We start from the raw sequence: 18,991 nt of genomic DNA on the forward strand, positions 1-18,991 counted from the left end.
AAAATCATTTTTTTAAGGAAAATATGATCACGTGATCAAAAGTAGAAAAAAAATTTTCCATAAAAAAAAAATCAATCGAACAACACAAAAGTATAAATTTGAGTGAAAAAATGACATTTTTTTATAAAAAAAATATTGATAATCAAACGCATTCTTAAATTAGTGAAATTTTTAAAAATACCCCAATATAAAATATGATTTTCTATGTTAAAAATTTGAATTACTACCGTTGCGTCAAAAATTGCTATGTGTAATTTTTGGCCAACTTTTTGGGTAAAAAATGTGTTTTCTATTGATAGTAGTGGTTATATTTTCTTGTTTTTCTAAGTGGTTATATTTTCTTCTAGCCAGCAAGGGCCGTTCAGCCTTTTATAGGGGGGATTCAGGTTTTTTTTTCTCAAATCATGTCTTGTCAATCGTGTTAACCATAGTACCGAGCTAAATTTGTGTGCTGCTGATCTATTCTTCGATTGATTTATGAGGCCGGTTTCAGTCAAATCTCAATAATATCCCCTCTTGTTGGGAAATCATGACATGTCTTGGTATAAACATTTATGGTGGTTAATTGGTAGGTTTAGACAATGTTGACGTCATCCCTTCCAAGTGTGCCTGATCGATTGGGGTGATTTGACAAGGTGTAAGAAATTTGTCATCATAATATCTGTTGAAATTACGACAATCATGAAATCTAGCTGATCTCGCAAGTTGATGAGATACGTGTGATGTACAATTTAAATGATATCAGAGATCGGTGGTCACCAACTATCATTGGAAAAAATTTATCGTATAAATTCAAATTTTAACTACTTTGCCAAATCAACAGAGCTAAAATTCAGAGTCTAGGGAAATTATAGAGGGTGGGCTAGCTCAAAATTCTAGTTTTTACAGCTAAACCTGAACTGGATTCTATTGAACCAATACGCTCCAACTACTACAAAGAGGCAATAAAATACAACCAAAATAATATCTGAAACACTAAAAAATTCGTATAGCACAAAATTAGTATTTTGCCTTTGAAAAATAAAACGTGCTACTTAAAAGTTGTCAAAAATTGCAATATTTTTGTAAAGCTTAGCTAGGATTTTCAATTTAGTCCCTAAATTTCTTAGAATTTGCAAAATATCCAAAGAATTTCCTTAGCAAGTAATTGTCCTATTTCACATTATTTGCACTTAATATAACATAAAGAGTAACGATATTCATAGTAAGCGATTACAGTAATCATCCTTATGTAGCAGCTTGTTATTCACAAATTTACAAGAAATTCATGTCTCAAATAACAAATAGTCATATATAATGATCACTGTAGTCGCTGACCATGAATAGCATTATTATAATGTAAATAGGTGACATGCAAAACATATCATAATCCAGGCATAGAAAAGCAGGGATTTACAAATAACATGAAAAAATATGATATCTCTAAGAAGAAAGAAGCCGCATATAGAGAAAAGAGAAGGCATAAGAGATGAAGATTTTAGAAATATTTTCTGCTGTATTCTGAGGTACAGAATTACATAGCCGCTACATATATGCAAATGGGATAAGAAATCAGATCACAGACCTCAACTCTTATGGATAAAAAGTTTACTAGCCCATCAATATCTCATTAAAATAAAAAGGATGAAATGCTATTAAATTAAAAGATGAGCAGATAGATATGTCAACTAATTCGATCTAAACAAAACCCTATAAATTCATCAACAAAACAGTGATTTCACAACTTGCTTTTCGGGCAATTCCCCAGAGGCCACACAAGATAACAGTAACAATAGAACTAGCAGCAATTTCAGAAACGCTATGGAGAAAGGACACCACACATGGAAAAGTTAAAAAAAATAAAAAACAAAGTACATCTTATCAACTTCACAGTAAAACACCATGCTCTGAATCGAGTAATTTTCCATTCAACGCCAAGTATAATCCTGAACTAACTTTCATGGCAAAGGAACACTAAAGAAACATAGAAACTCACAACGCAAGACAAGATTCAGAAACTGCAAGAACTTAAGAAATATATTCATATTTGCAGTTTTGCTCACACAACATAACCATTTAAAAAAAAAAAACCCAAAAACATTGTTCACAAGGAAGTAGATCAGAAAAAGGATATTTATGAGGCAACTGAGTGGATAGGAGCTTTTGGGGGACTTTCTAGTTTCACCATTACTTTTCAGCATAAATTAGTCAACAAGACCTGTATATATCTTTATACTAGAAATAGGTTCCTTCGGGAGGCTGAACCAGCTTACGGTTGTGTGGAGCCACCATCTCTTTCTTCAGCTGTGTCAGTATGTTTTCCATTGTGTACTCTCGCTGCCAATTTGCTAGAAGTGGAAACTTCTTTGATTCTACCTATACCAATTAAAATTAGAGACGTCATTTCATTTTCTATATGCCTCCTCAGAACAAGGCACTAAAAAAACTCTAAATTTGTAAGCCCCATGATGGAAACTCACCATAATAGGCACACAACTTAACATGATTAGAGGTTTTATCCTACATTTATTTGAGCCTTCAATGAGGTTATCATCACAAGAGATGCCATCCTCATCAAAACACTTTGTGCGTAGGTCAAGTTCGGTGAAAGAGAAAACTTAAGTCTAGGAGTGTAAAAACAAAGTACATCCCAAGGGAAAACAAATACTATGCCTTGTTAAAATCTAAATCAAAGTCAACAATTCATTTCAGTAATATATTTTATGGTTCCCACAACTTTTCAACCACATTTCATTAACTTCTATCAAAATCTACCAATAATCTTATTTTAATCCCCACCAAAGGCTATATTTAGTAGAACAGTTCATTCCCATGCTACAATAAACAGTCGCCTACTCCTATTTATTATCCTACAACTTAATAATCTTCAAGAATTTCTGGTAATCAATCAAAATTATAATTTTACACAATTCTTTGCGTCAACCATATTAAACCCTTGTTTGGTCCCCATTATTTTCAAAATACATTTTTTTCACTCTTATTTTTAACCATGCATTCTTCAATAAGATAATATTACATACAAAGCCAAAACTTTTTTCATTTTTTAATCATACATTTTTTATCCAATCGCTATTTCTAAATGTATTTTTGGAGGAAAAAAAGAAAAGAAAAAGGGACTCAAACAGGCTCTAAGAGTTTATTCACGCATAAATCGCAATTTTCATTGGTTTCGCAGTGATTAGAGCTTAGTTGCATTTATGATTATCTATATGTTAGTTGATTGACAACAAAGATGAAAAGAAGACACGTGAATGAACAAGTGAAGCATTTGTCTTGCATGGACTAGAAGTATAAATTTGAGGAATCATGGCTTTTGAATTTTATTATAGTATAAATTTGAGGAATCATGGCTTTTGAATTTTATTATAGTAGGTAATATAAATATGACCTAAATGAGCTTAAGAAATAGTTTTTAATTCAACTATATCAAAAACATTATAATTAATAACTATAATAATTAAAGTTACTGATTATAAGAGTCGACTATATGTATATTCATATCATAGAAAATGTTAGTTTGATGCTCAATGGAATCTATGAAACATCATACTTTGCTTGCATAAAGAGGACATTTAACCAAAGTTATGTTTTCTCCTTTTATAATTATTTTAATTGCTAGATACTAAATAATTCACAATTAATAAGAGAACGTTAAAGGTCTGAATACGAATTATACAGAGCTCAATACAAGTTATGTTTCGAATATCGAATAAAATTCCATCACCAAGACATCATTCGTATCAAAACACTCAGTTATAAACATTGATTTCCCAAATTTAACTCTATAAGCACCACAAAGATCAAAAGATTCCAGAAAAATCAAGAAATTTTAGCATATTTTCAGAACAACAGAGTCGTTTTTATTTTTTATTATTTATTTATTATTTTTTTTTTTTTTAAGAATGGATTTTTATAACAAAATAACAGTCTTTCTTGACGTCAAAGGAGACCAATGTCCACAGGCCACAATCTTTTGACGAAAGGAAAGGGAAAATAACCAGATAGAGAACCTGCCACACTATACTTCAATACTAAATCAAACAATAGTGTGTAAACTCTGAGATATTTAACTTTGCCGCCATGCGCAACACATTGTTCTATTTTACCACATACAGGAATGCAATAATAAGTAATAACAACTTATAGACAAGATATTATATGTCCAACTTATACAGGATAATTGTTTCATACCACTCCAGTTTCATGGTTGACGCAAGTCATGTTAATCCGAGAATGGAAACGAACACTTGGTGGCTTCTCTGGATAATCTTTGTCACAGAATAACTTCAATTGATATATTCTTCCTTCATGTACAGACTGAAAGGAATAATAATAGTTAAGCCATTTCATCACGGAAGAATTATTGTGAAAGATGAATCAACAAAATTGTAAAAGAATAACAAAATGGTACCTGCAGTTCATTACCAAACCCCTGTTTGGGCTCCATTAAAATGATCTTTTGAGGGAAAATGAGTTTTGGAATAGTATTATTTTGGAGAATGCATGGTTAAAAAATAAAGAAAAATTTTGGGTTTAAGTACATTATTTTATGGGAGAATGTGTGGCTGAAAATGAGTTTTGGAAAAATGGAGCCCAAATAGGGATTAACTAATGCAATACCATACAAGTATTAATAAGAATTTTATTATGCACCAAAACTACATTCCACCATTTCATGAACAGAGTAGAAGGGCCATATGAGTATTTAAACTTCATATGGGAGATAATGTCATGCCATCAGAACCCAACAAAATTTTAAACAACAGCATGATCCAGAAACGTGCAAGACTCCTACAACAGCATTAGGATTAGCAGTACAAAAGAGCATGCATCTATCTGACAGATGATTCAGCTTGGCGAAAACTATTGCCATTGTCTGATAAAATCAATCAAATTCAGTAGAATCTGCAGTGACACAAACAATCATAATAATATTTGCCCAGCAGAGTTAAATATTGTTTCCTAGCAATGTCATTTTGTACTGTCAAATAAATAGAACTGTTCATAATAAAAATTTCTTCAAGTGAAGAAACTTGCCATGTTCATAGCCCTATTTGTTATTCACCAAAAGAAATATTACTTGAGCAACATCTGACCACATAATAAAAGCAAAAAATGGTAATGTGGCTTAGAGAGTACAGGAACCAAAGTGTGGAAAAATAAATTTATGTGGTTATAAAATACTTGTCATGAATTTCATCTTTCATTCCCACGCCAAAAGCTTCAGTAGGAAATAACAAGAGAGGGATACTAGTTCAAATGAAATACAAATTAGAAGCACCAAATAGTTTAGAGTTTGCACCACTGATTCACCCATACTATTGATGCTTCAAAGGAGTTAGCACTGAACTCAAACAAGAAAAACCGAATAGAAGAAAATGCTCACGTTATGAGGACCTATTATGGTGCCAGTCCAGGCTCGCATGTAAAGGTCATCTCCATCATCCATTCCATAACTTACTGTACCATCTCCAATCCCCTTTTCTCCATGTTCAAGTTCCTCCAGCAATCGGAAATTCCGAGGGACTGCAAGGATACGCCAAAAAGCTTGAGAATACTCAAGATTTATATCTTTTATAGATATCAAGCTTTAATCTCCCACAAAATGTTAAAAGTCCACTCTATAGTTCATCTGTCATTCAGATGTCTCGGATCATAGTGTGATAGATTTTCCGGTCCAAGGGAACAGAGCTCAAAAGATGCATGAAAACAAAAAATAAATTATCTATTACTAAAAAATTTGGGCAATTACAGTACTAAGTACATTCTCTATAGTCTACATATACATGTGATAGTCGATATTCAAGTCTGGTCCAATATATCAAGAAGACAGGAGCATAGATATAATGCCTGGGGCAGAGAGAAGATATAAAAACGAAATATCAAGGCGTCCTCTATACACTTACAACTTCACCTCCTTAAATCAAAATTCACCAAGCTAAATTTCTCAGATCATTTTGAAATTGAATCAAATATTATGCACCCAAAATCCTAAATAACAGGAGTATGAGAGTCAAAGAAGCACACAAAAATCTCTCCTCCATTCTTCTAATCCAAGTTAACAATGAAATTATTTATCTTAAACTATAACTTGATAATTACAAAAAGTTTCAAAAGATCAAATTGTGATTAATTAATAGTGACGCTACGTGAACACATCAAAAACTTAAAAGAGACTAAACTAACAAGGAAATTTCTTTCAATCGAAATTCCTCTAAAATTCAACACATAAAATGCGTACAGATTCTTCAGCAAGAACCCAAATTAAAATCATATTAAAATGTACAAAATTTCTTCTTAATAAAGATCCACAGTCAATGCATAATAATCATCATTCCCTCAAACAAAACAAGAACTAAAACCCACAAAACAAAACGACCGATAGACAGAATTAACAGTAAAAATACATGAAAAATGAAGGAAAAGGATTCAAAAAATGAAATACAATTTCTTTATTGAGAGCGAAGAGTACGGACCCACGACACTGGATCCTCCTGAACCAGGGGTCATGATTTAGGTATGTAAATTAGATATTAAGCAGAAAAACGTTTGATCAATAGACACGGATTTTGTGTTAAAATGAAGTCGATGGTATCTATAGAAGAGAGACGCAATGTTGAGGTCTTGCAAAGGCGAATAGGTATAAAGTACAAACAATGGTTAGGCTCGGCAAAAAGCATAACCTGAGAAAAGCAAAAGCCAAGAGGATGTGAACATTGAAAATTTAGTCCGGTTTCAGCTCTTTTTTTCATGAAAATATATTATTCAACAGTGATTTAAATTATTTGACGTGTAATTGACATAAAACGTCTATATCTTTTATTTTTTGACACTTTTGCCACTATCTCCAACTTTCTTTGCGTCGAAGGTCATTTTCACTGTTTTTGGGTGTAAAATGACCAATATGTCCTCTTCTTTAAATAAAATAAAAAAGAAAAAAATTATAACTATAGACGAAACTTCTAAAAAAGTGCAAATGCCCCCCTCCCAAAACTTCACCTTCTTCCCACACCTTACCCCTACGCCATCGCCACTTGCCAGCCATTTTCAATCACCTTCCAATCAGCTTGGCAATCGGACCAACATACAACTTGAAGCCCTCACTTCCTTCTTTACAACTCACCCAATCACTGGCTGGAAATCTAAAGAAATTGGCCGAAAAATCGGGCCAAAATAGGCTGCCCAAGCAACTTCAACAGCAAAGTTGACAAATTCAACTCTATTTTTTGGCGTTGACATCATGATCGACGACGGCGGACCACCCCTCCTAGCACCGCCTCTTCAAGGAGAACCTAATGAACCTATGGGTCATCGTCAAATTTAATCAGAAGTTGTAAAACCAGCCGATTTCTTCAACAACGAAATCGGCAACTTCAAACACATTTTTTGTCGTCGGTGTCACGATCGACGATCGCAGACCACCCCTTCTAGCACTGCCTCTTCAAGGCGAACCTAATGAACCTATGGTTCATCGTCAATTTTGGCCAAAAATTGTAGAAACAGCCTCGACAGTTCGTACACAAAGAAACTCGACTGATCCCCTTTCAATTGATGATGCTACAAGGCTTCAATCCACCAATTCTAGCATGTAATCGTCAACTAATGTTGTCACAACTATGGGTCCTCCATCAATTGCATCAATTCATCAACCAAACAATCAATTTTCAAGATTGAACTCAAGAACTACCGGTTGGTCGTAAATTTTGATTTTCTGGTCGTAAATTTTGATTTTCAGCTTTGTTTGATGATATGAAGACATCTATAGGAGTGCAATGAGGAGCATAATCAACCTGGAGGATGGGTGTGCCATGTGTGTCGTCGAAAATGGAGTTTTCGACCTCCATTTTTGGCCGTTTCATGTTGCGTGAGCAGCCAATTTTGACGTAATTTTTCGGCCAATTCCTTTAGATTTTCGGCCAGTGGTTAGATGGGTTGTGAAGAGGGAAGTGAGAGTTTCAAGTTGGTATGTTGGTCCAGTTGCCAAGCTGACCGTAAGGTGGCGTGGGGGTGAGGTGTGGGAAGAAGGTGAAGTTTTGGGGGCATTTGCACTTTTTTAGAAGTTTCGCCTATAGTTACAATTTTTTCTTTTCTTTTCTTTTCTTTTTTCTTTTCTTTAAAGAGAAGGGCATATTGGTCATTTTACACCCAAAAACAATGAAAATGACCTTCGACGCAAAGAAATGTGAAAATAGGGACAAAAATGCCAAAAAATTAAAGGTAATGACGTTTTCCACAATACACTCGAAAGGTAGGGATATTTTGTGCCAATTACCCTTATTTGACTTTATTTATATATTTTTCAATAAAATAATATTACATGTAAATTCATAACTTTTTTTAACCACTCATTTCTCATCATTACACCATTCAAAAATGTATTTTTTTTACAAGAATGGAGCTCAAACATGGACTTAGTGATGATAATTATTTTCGTAGTTTAATAATTATAGCTAATCTTCCCCACTCATCTTAGTCATGTAGATCGAGGTGTATCAACTTATAAATAGTTATTTGCATTTTTAACAATGTCGTGCTTTTCAATTCATCACAAGAAAATTTTAAAGACATGTCATCTGATGTCCCCAAAAAAATTGTGCTATTTTCTTTTATATCTTAGAAGTTAAGAAGAAGAAGAAGAAGAGAACGATAACAAAATGGCCTTAATAAGCCAACCTTGGATAATTATATTTAAATTGCCTTTTCTACTATGTAATGTACCGTTTTGAAGAAGGCGTTACAAACTCTTCAAAACAATATCTTAAAATCATAATTGCAAGCTCGAGATACGTGTGAATTTAGGTCACAAAAAATAATGCTAATTTGGAAAACCTTATGGTGTCGTTTTGGAGTAACTCTATGTGATCAATTATATCTTGCATCTTGATGGAAAATTTTCAATCAATTAAAGTATTGTGAAGTACGCTGTGATTATTTCAAAATGACATCAATATCCTAAAGGATACAACTTTACAAGTATGAATAAAAATTACGTTATTAAGTTGAGAAAAATGTCAAAACAACTACCTCAAAGCTTGACACGCAAACTTTTCTTCGTCTTAAATTTGCGCATCAACTGTCAGTAACTGAACTATCAAGTATCGACACTGCAACCTTTTTTCTAATTACTTTGTGTTAGGATAAACATGTGAGAGACATACTACATATTTATTATTTGATTAAATTGGCATGCTTAATTTATTTAAATGATTATTATGTCGAAGCAGTGAACTTGAATAAACGTACTCGATGAAGTCTACATTGGTGAGTATTTGTCTCACCAGGTTAGTATGTTTACAGATTCATTTTGACTTACCGTTGAACCAAACCAACTTCGTAAGAATCTCTATTTTCCGTGTTCAACATTATTTTCCTTTTACCTTCATATGTAATTGTATATGTACAATAAACAAATGATTTTATCTTTACATATAAAGGTATCATAATATCTCTGTGAATTGATTACGAAATAAGACTTTCAAGAAATCCAATATTTATTAAAGTGTCCATATCAGCATCCCTACCAACTAAAAGAGAGTGGAATTATTTGTAATGCCTTGTTGCATGTGGCTCAACATGGCAAGCCCACCGATGCCCATTGGTCAATTATTGAACCAGTCGACGCACTCCAATCGAAAAACCATATCCACCAAAGCAATTTTATGTCAAAGATGAAGCTTTGAAGCTCAACACAAGTTAAAGTCGAAACCCATCTACAACAAGCGACGACCCACACATAAGGATTCTAAATTTATGTATAAAATTCTTTTGGAATGATTGATGGAACCTTTGTAATGAGTAGAATGTCAAGTCTCATTAGTTTAGGCAATAAGGCGGTTGTTCTTTGTTAGAGCATTAAGAGCCCGTTTGGGAATGATTTTCAGAATTGATTTTTTGACCGTTAAGAGAAAAGTGGGGTCTACCTGTGAGAGAAAAGGTCAAATATAACGGCTGAAATAGTGAAATAACGATCAAAAAATCAATTTTGGAGGAAAAATCACTCCCAAACAGGCTGTGAATGCGCCACAGGTTAGGAAGTTTAAATTGATGTCTAAGATTGTATACTTCAGTCAAAGAGATGAGACCACGTGAATTTCCATCCAATGGACACTATTTCGTTTGTAACACCATAAATACCCCCATGTATTATTTAGAGGAGAATGCAAAAAAGACACGAAAAGCTACTCCTTGTCTTCTCACTTGTTTGCTTGAGTTAGGATTATTTAGTTTTATTCGAGTTGTTAATGAATGGTTATTATCGTATGATCGTTCTCGAACTATATTACCGGAGCTTGAACATATTTATCTCGTGTTATAAAACTTTCCCCACGTCCAAATTCGGAGTATTGTCGACTAACAACTTGTCCATATGTGTCAAAATTTGCTTACATGTACATGAGTGGGCCTGACATCTATTATCCAAGTTACCCTAATCGAAAACGAGGTCAATAGATTGGCACCATCTGTAATAAGCCACACTAAACCACGAGCAACCTCGTGAAAAAGCTTGTTGAAAAAATAGTTGGGCATCCCCCCTTAAAAAATGATTTGCTCTTGAAAAAGAATAAGCAGATGTCCCCAAAGTTGGAAAATTTTGGAAAGTTTAAGAAAAATAAGTTCTAATCACGTTTCTCCCAGGAGGGTAAGAAAAAATAATGATGGAGTTCTACAAGAAGCAGCTGCAGCAGCGATCCCAATGATTCACCACTGACTTCACCACCATCATAGACGCGATGGGATGAGGATTGCTGCCCAACTCACTAGGGAGATGTCTACCATCACATCTAATATGAGAAAATATTACCATTCAAAATATGGATATGCAAGGACTCTTGATGCAAATGCAAGGCCAGAGAGGTCATCCAATTCTTTCTTTCATGCCTCAAGAGCAATATCTACATGAGGATAAGGTGTAGAGTCAAAGAGCCTTATCCTCTAGGCATGTCAGAGGAGGTAGTCCCCTTGAAAGAGAAGTGGGAGTTGATATTTCCTCTAACTATGCATTCGGTCGATCCACTGAGGTCCCATTTGACATAGAAGACAAATTCCTCCTAAATATGAGTCAGAATGCAGACCTCAAAAGTCCATCAGCATGTTTGACAAAATTAGCCCTGCTGAGCCGAGACACAAGCAACCTCAACAACTCTTTATGCCTAGGAATAGGCCACAACCCCACCTCCTATGACTTGGCAACCAAAGGTAAAAGAACATGCTCCCCATGTTGACCCGCCTAAAAATAGGCGTCAAATGAGAAACGAAGCTGCAAGGATCCAAGCTAGCCCATCTCATCCACCGCCTAGATATAAGGCTAACGAGGATGATGATTCCGATGAACCCTAGCGATATTGTAATCTTGATGATGATGATAAAAATTTGCCCTTTTCAAAAGAATTGAGTAATGCCCATGTGTCAAGCCATTATGTTATGCCAAAAATACCAAAGTACAATGGGAGATGTGACTCGACTAAGCACTTGAACAGTTATAAAACTCACATGAGCTTGAGAGGCATCACCCCCGGTGAAATCCAGAACTTTCCACCTGACCCTGAGTGGGGGCAGCGAAAATTTGGTATTGTAGGTTATCTCCTGGAAGCATTAAGAGCTAGCCAGAATTTAAAACCACGTTTTTGAAAAGATTTACCGCAAGCAAAGAGGGAGAGGCTCCCATAAAAAATCTCCAGGAGATGAGGCAGCAACCCTGGAAAACCTTGAAAAGTTTCGTGTCTCGGTTCACTAATGAGATGACATATTGTGTACAAATTACTGATCGTGAGGCTTTGTCGTCATTGTGATGAGGTCTAAACATGGATACTTTTTTTGGAGGGATGTACAAAATCAGTACCCAACTACCTATGACGTATTGCTAGAAATGATAAGGCTGGAGATTATCAACGAAGAGTTGATGGATCATAGGAATAGAGCCAATAAAGATCTCCTGCCTCAGTAAAGACAACGAGTGAGAAGATCAACCTCTCATCTGATGGAACATCATTGAAACCAAGCCAGTAATGAGGCTGTTTTGAACTCAGGATAGGCACTTACCATTGCCACCTTAAAAGCGGTGCCTACATTAGCTTTTGAAGACCTTACCTAGGCCCCTCAGAGAGGAAAAGGCCAAGGGCGAGATTCGGGACCTAGAAGTAGCCTATTGTTCATCAATATTGTACTTATCATCATTCCTACAGCCACAAATACATTAGATTGTAGGGATATCATCCAGTATCCCAGGTGGTGAGCCATCACAATCATAGGAATACTCTCTCCAAGGAACAGGCCTCCACCTCGACAGGATCGATTACCAAGGTATGAGGAGGCTAAACCCCATCGTCAGGAGGTATCATCGCGATGGAGGAAGAAGCAAGAAAAGAAAAGATCCAGAGAAGGGCAATGATAGCAAATAGACCACCCGAATAATGCGGATGTCATCCCCATCTATAAAATCGACACAATCTTTAAAGGACCTTATGTTGAGGATAATATGAAGAAAGAGACCAGGGGCTCCCCACTAACTAGCTATGTAGTGGACAATAGTTTCCTAGGAAATCAATTACCACCCTTCTCCTTCATGCAAGAGGATGCATAAGGTGTCCACTTTCCCCATAGTGACGCCCATGTTGTAAAGGCTATAGTGGCCCGTAACAAACTAAAATGAATACTAGTGGATAACAGTAACTTTGTCAACATCCTCTTTAGAGCTACCTTTGATAAGATGATTGTAGATCACGAGTTAATCCCTATCACTTCCTCTTTGTACGGTTTAATCGGCTACAGCATTATCCCAAGGGGAAAAATAACTCGAGCAATGAGATGGGAGAGTCACCATAGACATCATTGAACTTTATAGAATTCTTGATAGTGGAAAATAGATTCGCTTATCACGAGATGCTAGGCAAGCCCACCCTAAAGGACTTGAGAGCCGTCACTTCTATCCACCACTTATGCATGAAATTTTCCACCGACAAGGGGGTAGCCACAGTCAGAGGTGACCAGAGAAGAGCAAGGGAATGTTAACTAAATTCAATAAGAAAAGTCAAGCCTAAGGGTGTCAGTATGGAAATAGTGGACATAGATATAGTCCATGGATGTCCCAGGAAGGCATGATTTAGAGCAAGGGGATGTAGAGATGGTGGCTGTTCTAGAAAAAGTGTTCGTACTTGATGAACTTGACCTTAAAGCTATTGAACTTGAGCTCCAGGTGACTCCCGTAAAAGAGTTAGAAAGCTTTCAAGTGGATCCACAGGATCCCAACAAGCTACTACAACTGGAAAAATGCCTATTACCCTAGGCCAAAGAAAAACTCAAGAATTTCCTACATAGGAAGCTTGATGTCTATGGATGGAGACATGAAGATATGGTGAGCATTGACCCTCAGGACAATTACCATCACCTAAAAGTTGATCCCATGGCTGCACCACACAGAAAGATGATAAAGGACCTCAACTCAAAAAGATATGAGGTCCTAAAGAAAGAAGTGTAAAAGTTTATTCATAATGGCTTCATCAGAGAAGCCATCTACTCGAAGTGGGTTACAAACCTAATTTTGGTAAAGAAACATAATGAAAAGTAATGGGTGTGCACTGACTCTCTGGCCTTAATAACGCTTACTTTAAGAGCAGTTTTTCCCTCAAAATAGAACTGCTGGACATGAATTGTTAGGTTTTATAGATGCCTGCTTAGATTATAATCAAATTCCCATGCACCCGGCTAATAAGGAAAGTACCTCTTTCATCATTGATAGAAGTCTTTATTGCTATAAGATGATGCCCTTTGGGTTAAACTGGACATGAATTGTTAAGTTTCATGGATGTCTACTTGGGTAGTAATCAAATTCTCATGCACCCGATTGATGAGGAAAGTACCTCTTTCATCACTGATGAAGGCCTTTATTGCTAAAAGATGATACCCTTTGGGTTGAAAAATGTCGGAACCACCTACCAAAAGCTTGTCAACAAAATGTTTGCCAATCTCATTGGTAAAACAATGGAGGTTTATGTGGATGACATGTTAATAAAGAGCCTAAAGGTGGATGACCATCTGACGCACCTGAAGGAAACCAGACAAATTCTAAAAAGGTACAGGATGAAACTAAATCCACATGGTCAGCAAAAGAGGCATAAAGGCAAATCTCGAGAAAATTTGAGCTTTAACTGAAATGAGGTCTCTAAAAAACTAAAAGAGATACGAAGCCTAACGAGGCGAGTGGAAGCTCTAAGTAGCTTCATTTCAAAAGCCACCGACAAATGCCTCACTTTTTTCAAGGTTCTGAAGAGAGAGAGAAAAGTTCCAATGGATGAAGGAGTGTGAACAGGCCTTCCAGGGCTAAAAAATACACCTATAGTAGGGCCCCCTCATCTCAAAACCCAATCTTGGAGAAGCTTTACAACTTTATTTGACTATCTCTGATTAAGCTATTAGTGCAGTTCTTATTGGAGAAAGGGATCCTTTTCTATCAGATAGGAAGGGCTGTAGCACAAAATGTACCCAACTGCCAGTTTATTACATTAGCAAAGTATTTCTATTGCCCGAAACTCGCTACCCTAATGTGGAAAAGTTAGCCTTAGCAATGATCACAGCTTCCAGACCTAAACCATTTATGTGTTAATCAACTTCTCACTTAAGCAAGTGTTTTAGAAGCCTGATGCCTTGGTGAGGTTGTTGAAATGGGCAATTGAGCTCAGAGAGTTTGACATCGTCTTCAAGACAAGACCTGCCATCAAAAGTTAGGCCAATAGGCCCTAACGGACTTTGTGGCAGAATTTGCCAACATCTCTTAAACCTGTTTGAAGATAGATTGACTTATAAAGTAGGCTCGGGAGCTGGAGTGGTCCTAGTAAGCCCTGAAGGTCATAAGTTGAATTATGCAGTGAGGTTTGGGTTTAAAGCTACAAACAATGTGGCTAAGCACGAGGTGCTGCTTGCAGGCCTTAGATTGGCAAGAAAAATGTAAGTGAGGAGGTTGCTCATCAATAACGACTCCTGGCTAATCATTAACCAAGTCAATGGCAACTTCACTGCCAGGGACAAGGACATGGATACGTACCTTTAGTTAGTGACGGACCTACTGCTCTCATACTTTGAAAAATTTAAACTAGCCCAAATCTTACGCGTTGAGAACATCTACATCGATGCCTTGATAAAGTTAGCTAGTAGCAAAGATTACGAACTGCTACTAGTTGTACACATTAAGCATCTCGTTGACCCTTCTATATTAGCAGCAAAGAAAGTGGTGTGGGTAGAATGGACTCTACCTTGATGCAACCTATTGTAGCGTATCCCAAAGACCAAGTCCTTTCTGATAATGAAGAAGAGGCCTATAAGCTTAAGAGGAGGTCTGCCCATTTTGTATTGTTAGATAACGTGTTTTGAACGAGAGGTTTCTCTTTCCCCTATTTCGATATGTTAGGGAAAAAAGCTACATGTATTCTCCCTGAGATTCATGAGAGGGTCCGTGGCAATCATTCGGAGGGACTCGCATTAGCACGAAAAGCGCTAAGGAAGGAGTATTATTGGCCTACCTTTAAAAGGAATGCCATTCAGGTTGTACGAAAATGTGACAAATGCCAACGCAACAACTATGATGCTGTAACTAGCTGATCGATCTTTAACACATCCAACGAGGGTAATTGAAGACACGCTAATTAAGGTAAAAAGTTCATTTTCAATGCTAATTTCCTCATTCGGGATATGGAGGAAGATAATGATGTTCCACTTATCCTGTTAGACCATTCCAAGCTACCCAAGCTACTGGCTGAGCTCTTATGGACGTTCAGAAGGGGCAATAATTCTGAGACTTGGTGAGGAACAGATTTCTTTCAATATCTTCAGAGCTATGAAATTTCCTACCGAGTCAAACAGCCGCTTTCAGATTGATGTGATTAAAAAGATGGTGCAGGACACATATATGCTTCACAATCCATTAGAGGCATATAAGTGTGTATTGCACATTCTCAACCAACACATTTTGATTTTCATGAGATTGAGACATGTGCAAGGTTCTTGGAGACCAACCCATCTTATACGCACAAACACCATCTTGAGGAACTTAGAAAAAGACCCACAAAGCCACTTCTATCCATTCAGCAGCCTCACAAATTGGAACTCAGGCAACTACCATCTCATCTCAGATATGTTTATTTAGGGGAGTATTGCACACTTCCAATGATTATTTCAAACACATACAGTAAGGTGGAGGAAGAAGATTACTTCGGGTACTCAGGGAGAATAAAAACAGCAATTTGATGCATAAGATTCTCATGGAGAAGAATTTTTTACCTAGTATAGAGAGTCAGCAAAGGTAAAATCCCAATATGAAAGAAGTGGTCAGTGTAGAGATATTGAAGCTCCTATATGCAGACATCATCTACCCAATATCAAATAGTGTATGGATCAGCCCGTTTTAGGTTGTGCTAAAAAAGGGGTGGAATCATGGTGGTGCAGAAAGAAAAGGATGAGTTAATTCCTACCAAAACAGTCACAGGATGGAGAGTTTGTATTGACTACCGTAAACTCAATGTAGCTACACAAAAATATCATTTTCCTCTACCATTCATTGATCAGATGTCAAAGAGGTTGGCAGGTCACTTACACTACCGTTTTCTCGATGGGTAATCAGGATATAATCAGATACCAGTATGACCAAGAAAAGACTACTTCACATGTCCCTATGGTACTTTTGCCTACCGTAGGATGCCTTTTTCTTTGCAATGCTCCTACTATATTTCAGAGGTACATGATGACAATATTCTTCGACATGGTAGAAAAATTCATAGAGGTGTTCATGGACGAGTTCTGAGTTTTCGAGTTTTATTTGATGAATGCTTAGAACACCTGAGTTTGGTCCTGTAGAGATGCAAGGAAACAAACTTGGTATTAAACAAAGAGAAATGTCACTTCATGGTGCAGGGGGTATTGTATTGAGACATCGTGTTTCAGTAAAAGGAATTGAAGTGGACACGCAAAAATTCAGGTCATCGAAAAGTTGCTACCACCAACATCGGTCAAAGGTGTTTGCATCTTCCTATGGCATGTCGGGTTCTACAGACGATTCATCAAGAACTTCTCGAAGATCACTAAGCCTCTGTACAATCCGTTGATGAAAGATGTCCCGTTTGAATTTACTGATGAGTGTCTATTAGCTTTTAATACTTTAAAGGAAAATCTTACCTCAGCGCCAGTAATTGTTGCAGCAGATTAGGAATTACCTCTTGAGTTTATGTATGATGCCAGTGATTATGGTGAGGACTGTATTGGGATAACGTAGGAACAAAATCTTCCATTTGATCTACTACGCAAGCAAAACCTTAAATGATGCACAACTCAATTATGCAACTACTGAAAAGGACGCCAAGCCGAGATTGATACGATGCGTTTTACTATTGCAAGAATTTGATATTGAAATCAGGGACAAAAAGGACAATGAAAATGTAGTGGCAGATCATTTATCTCGATTGGAGCCTGGAGAACCAGAAGTGTAATGCCCCAAATTTTCTATAAACTCCGAAACGTTATGAAAAACTCATGTTTCTTTATTTTAAGTGTGGACCTATAAAAATAAAATTCTTTATTAAGCAAACAACTGTAACATTTATAAATCTAAATTTAAAACAAGAAAATTGTATCTAAATGTAACATAAACTCCTAGCTAATTCAAATCACACGTTTGGAACAAAATTAAACTAATTGATAAATTTAAAGACGACAAACTTATTTCTTTTTCTTTTCATTTGATCCACTTGGCAACCCGCATCACCATTTCACACCACTCCAATCGACCTGAACTAACATGTAAAAATTATAAGAGTGAGTATTTGAAAACATCCAATAAGATACGTGTAATTTCCATACACAATTACATATCAATAAAATTTACATTTCATACCACTCTACTCATATGGAGTATACCAATGATCAAGTGATATACCCATCTTAGGTCATCTTATATCTCGTAGGATTCCATCTCTCTTTTTAAAGAACCCGAAGGCCCACTAGCAATCCATGCATAATTAATTGCATATAAGAGTGTAAGGAAACGAAAATACTTTGCACATAAAGTATCTTACCTTGTTATTGAAATATACACAAAAAAGTGTTTGAATGCACATTCCAAAATTTCTTCCTCTACTCTGGTGAAAGATTATTAATTTACTGTAGTAGTTGATGCAAAAAAACTTTCTAATTTTAATCTCTTTCTCTACTGTATGTGTGATAAGAATTGGTGAGTGTAAAACTTTTCATCATGCGCATATATATATTGTTGTAACTAGAGTAGTAGAATAATGAAAACATGTACTATCTTAGGAATCTCTAATAGATAATAATAAAAAAATCTCACCTTAGTTATAATTTAATCCACACATTTTTGGAGAGAGAGAGAAGGAATTGATTTATAACTTATATAAAATTCTATTTATCCTATTTTCTTTCAATATGGTCTAGCTTAATGTGTTCTTATCCAAATTGACTTTTTCTCTAGTCAAAGACTTCTAATTAATTACGACCTACAAAATGAGTCCAATATCGATATACTAAATCTCTATCTATCAAAATCTAATTATTTGGCAAAAATAATAAATGTAAAACTAAAGTTAAACTATTCCACGTTAGTCCATAAATTTTTGAAATATAAAAAAATATATATATAGCATATGAAATAAAATAAAATAATTTAAATTAATTTTTTTTGGGGCTCTACAAGAAGGGTCAACAGAAATAAATGAGATTTTCCCAGATGAGCAAATATTTAGTGCAGAATGAGTACTTTGGTATACTGACATTGTGAATTACATGGCCAAGTCTATCTCTCCACCCGATTATTCGAGTTACCAAAGGAAGAAGTTCTTTGTTAAGTTGAAATACTACTTCTGTAAAGATTCCATTTTCTATAGGCGAGGGACAGATCAAATCTTTCAACGGTGTGTGCCTGAGGAAGAAGTGCCTCAAATACTTGAACATTTCCATTCATCTATACATGCGAGGCACTTTTGGGGCTTCAAAG

At 35.9% G+C, this 18,991-nt stretch overlaps 1 protein-coding gene across 1 annotated transcript; it reads right to left on the reverse strand.

Annotated features, from left to right (window-relative positions):
- Positions 1–1,987: 1,987 nt before the first annotated feature.
- LOC111369494 (ubiquitin-conjugating enzyme E2 variant 1C-like) lies at positions 1,988–6,680 on the reverse strand. The gene is made up of 4 exons (XM_022991027.1): positions 6,477–6,680; positions 5,387–5,526; positions 4,192–4,317; positions 1,988–2,355 (listed from the first exon to the last, which is right to left on the reverse strand). The coding sequence occupies exons 1-4, from the start codon at positions 6,508–6,510 to the stop codon at positions 2,215–2,217; spliced, it is 441 nt and encodes a 146-aa protein (XP_022846795.1). The 5' UTR covers positions 6,511–6,680; the 3' UTR covers positions 1,988–2,214.
- Positions 6,681–18,991: the final 12,311 nt, after the last annotated feature.

This window comes from Olea europaea, chromosome 20 (assembly GCF_002742605.1).
Source record: "Olea europaea var. sylvestris chromosome 20, O_europaea_v1, whole genome shotgun sequence".
In the NCBI taxonomy this organism is placed as follows: Eukaryota; Viridiplantae; Streptophyta; class Magnoliopsida; order Lamiales; family Oleaceae; genus Olea; species Olea europaea.

Bases quoted from the DNA above. Each gene is read 5' to 3' on its own strand.
- LOC111369494 (XM_022991027.1), bottom strand. From the start codon at position 6,510: ATGACCCCTGGTTCAGGAGGATCCAGTGTCGTGG. The intron at 5,527-6,476 runs GTCCGTACTCTT...GTATCCTTGCAG, and splicing joins AGGAGGATCCAGTGTCGTGG to TCCCTCGGAATTTCCGATTG. The intron at 2,356-4,191 runs GTATGAAACAAT...TAATTGGTATAG, and splicing joins TCAACCATGAAACTGGAGTG to GTAGAATCAAAGAAGTTTCC.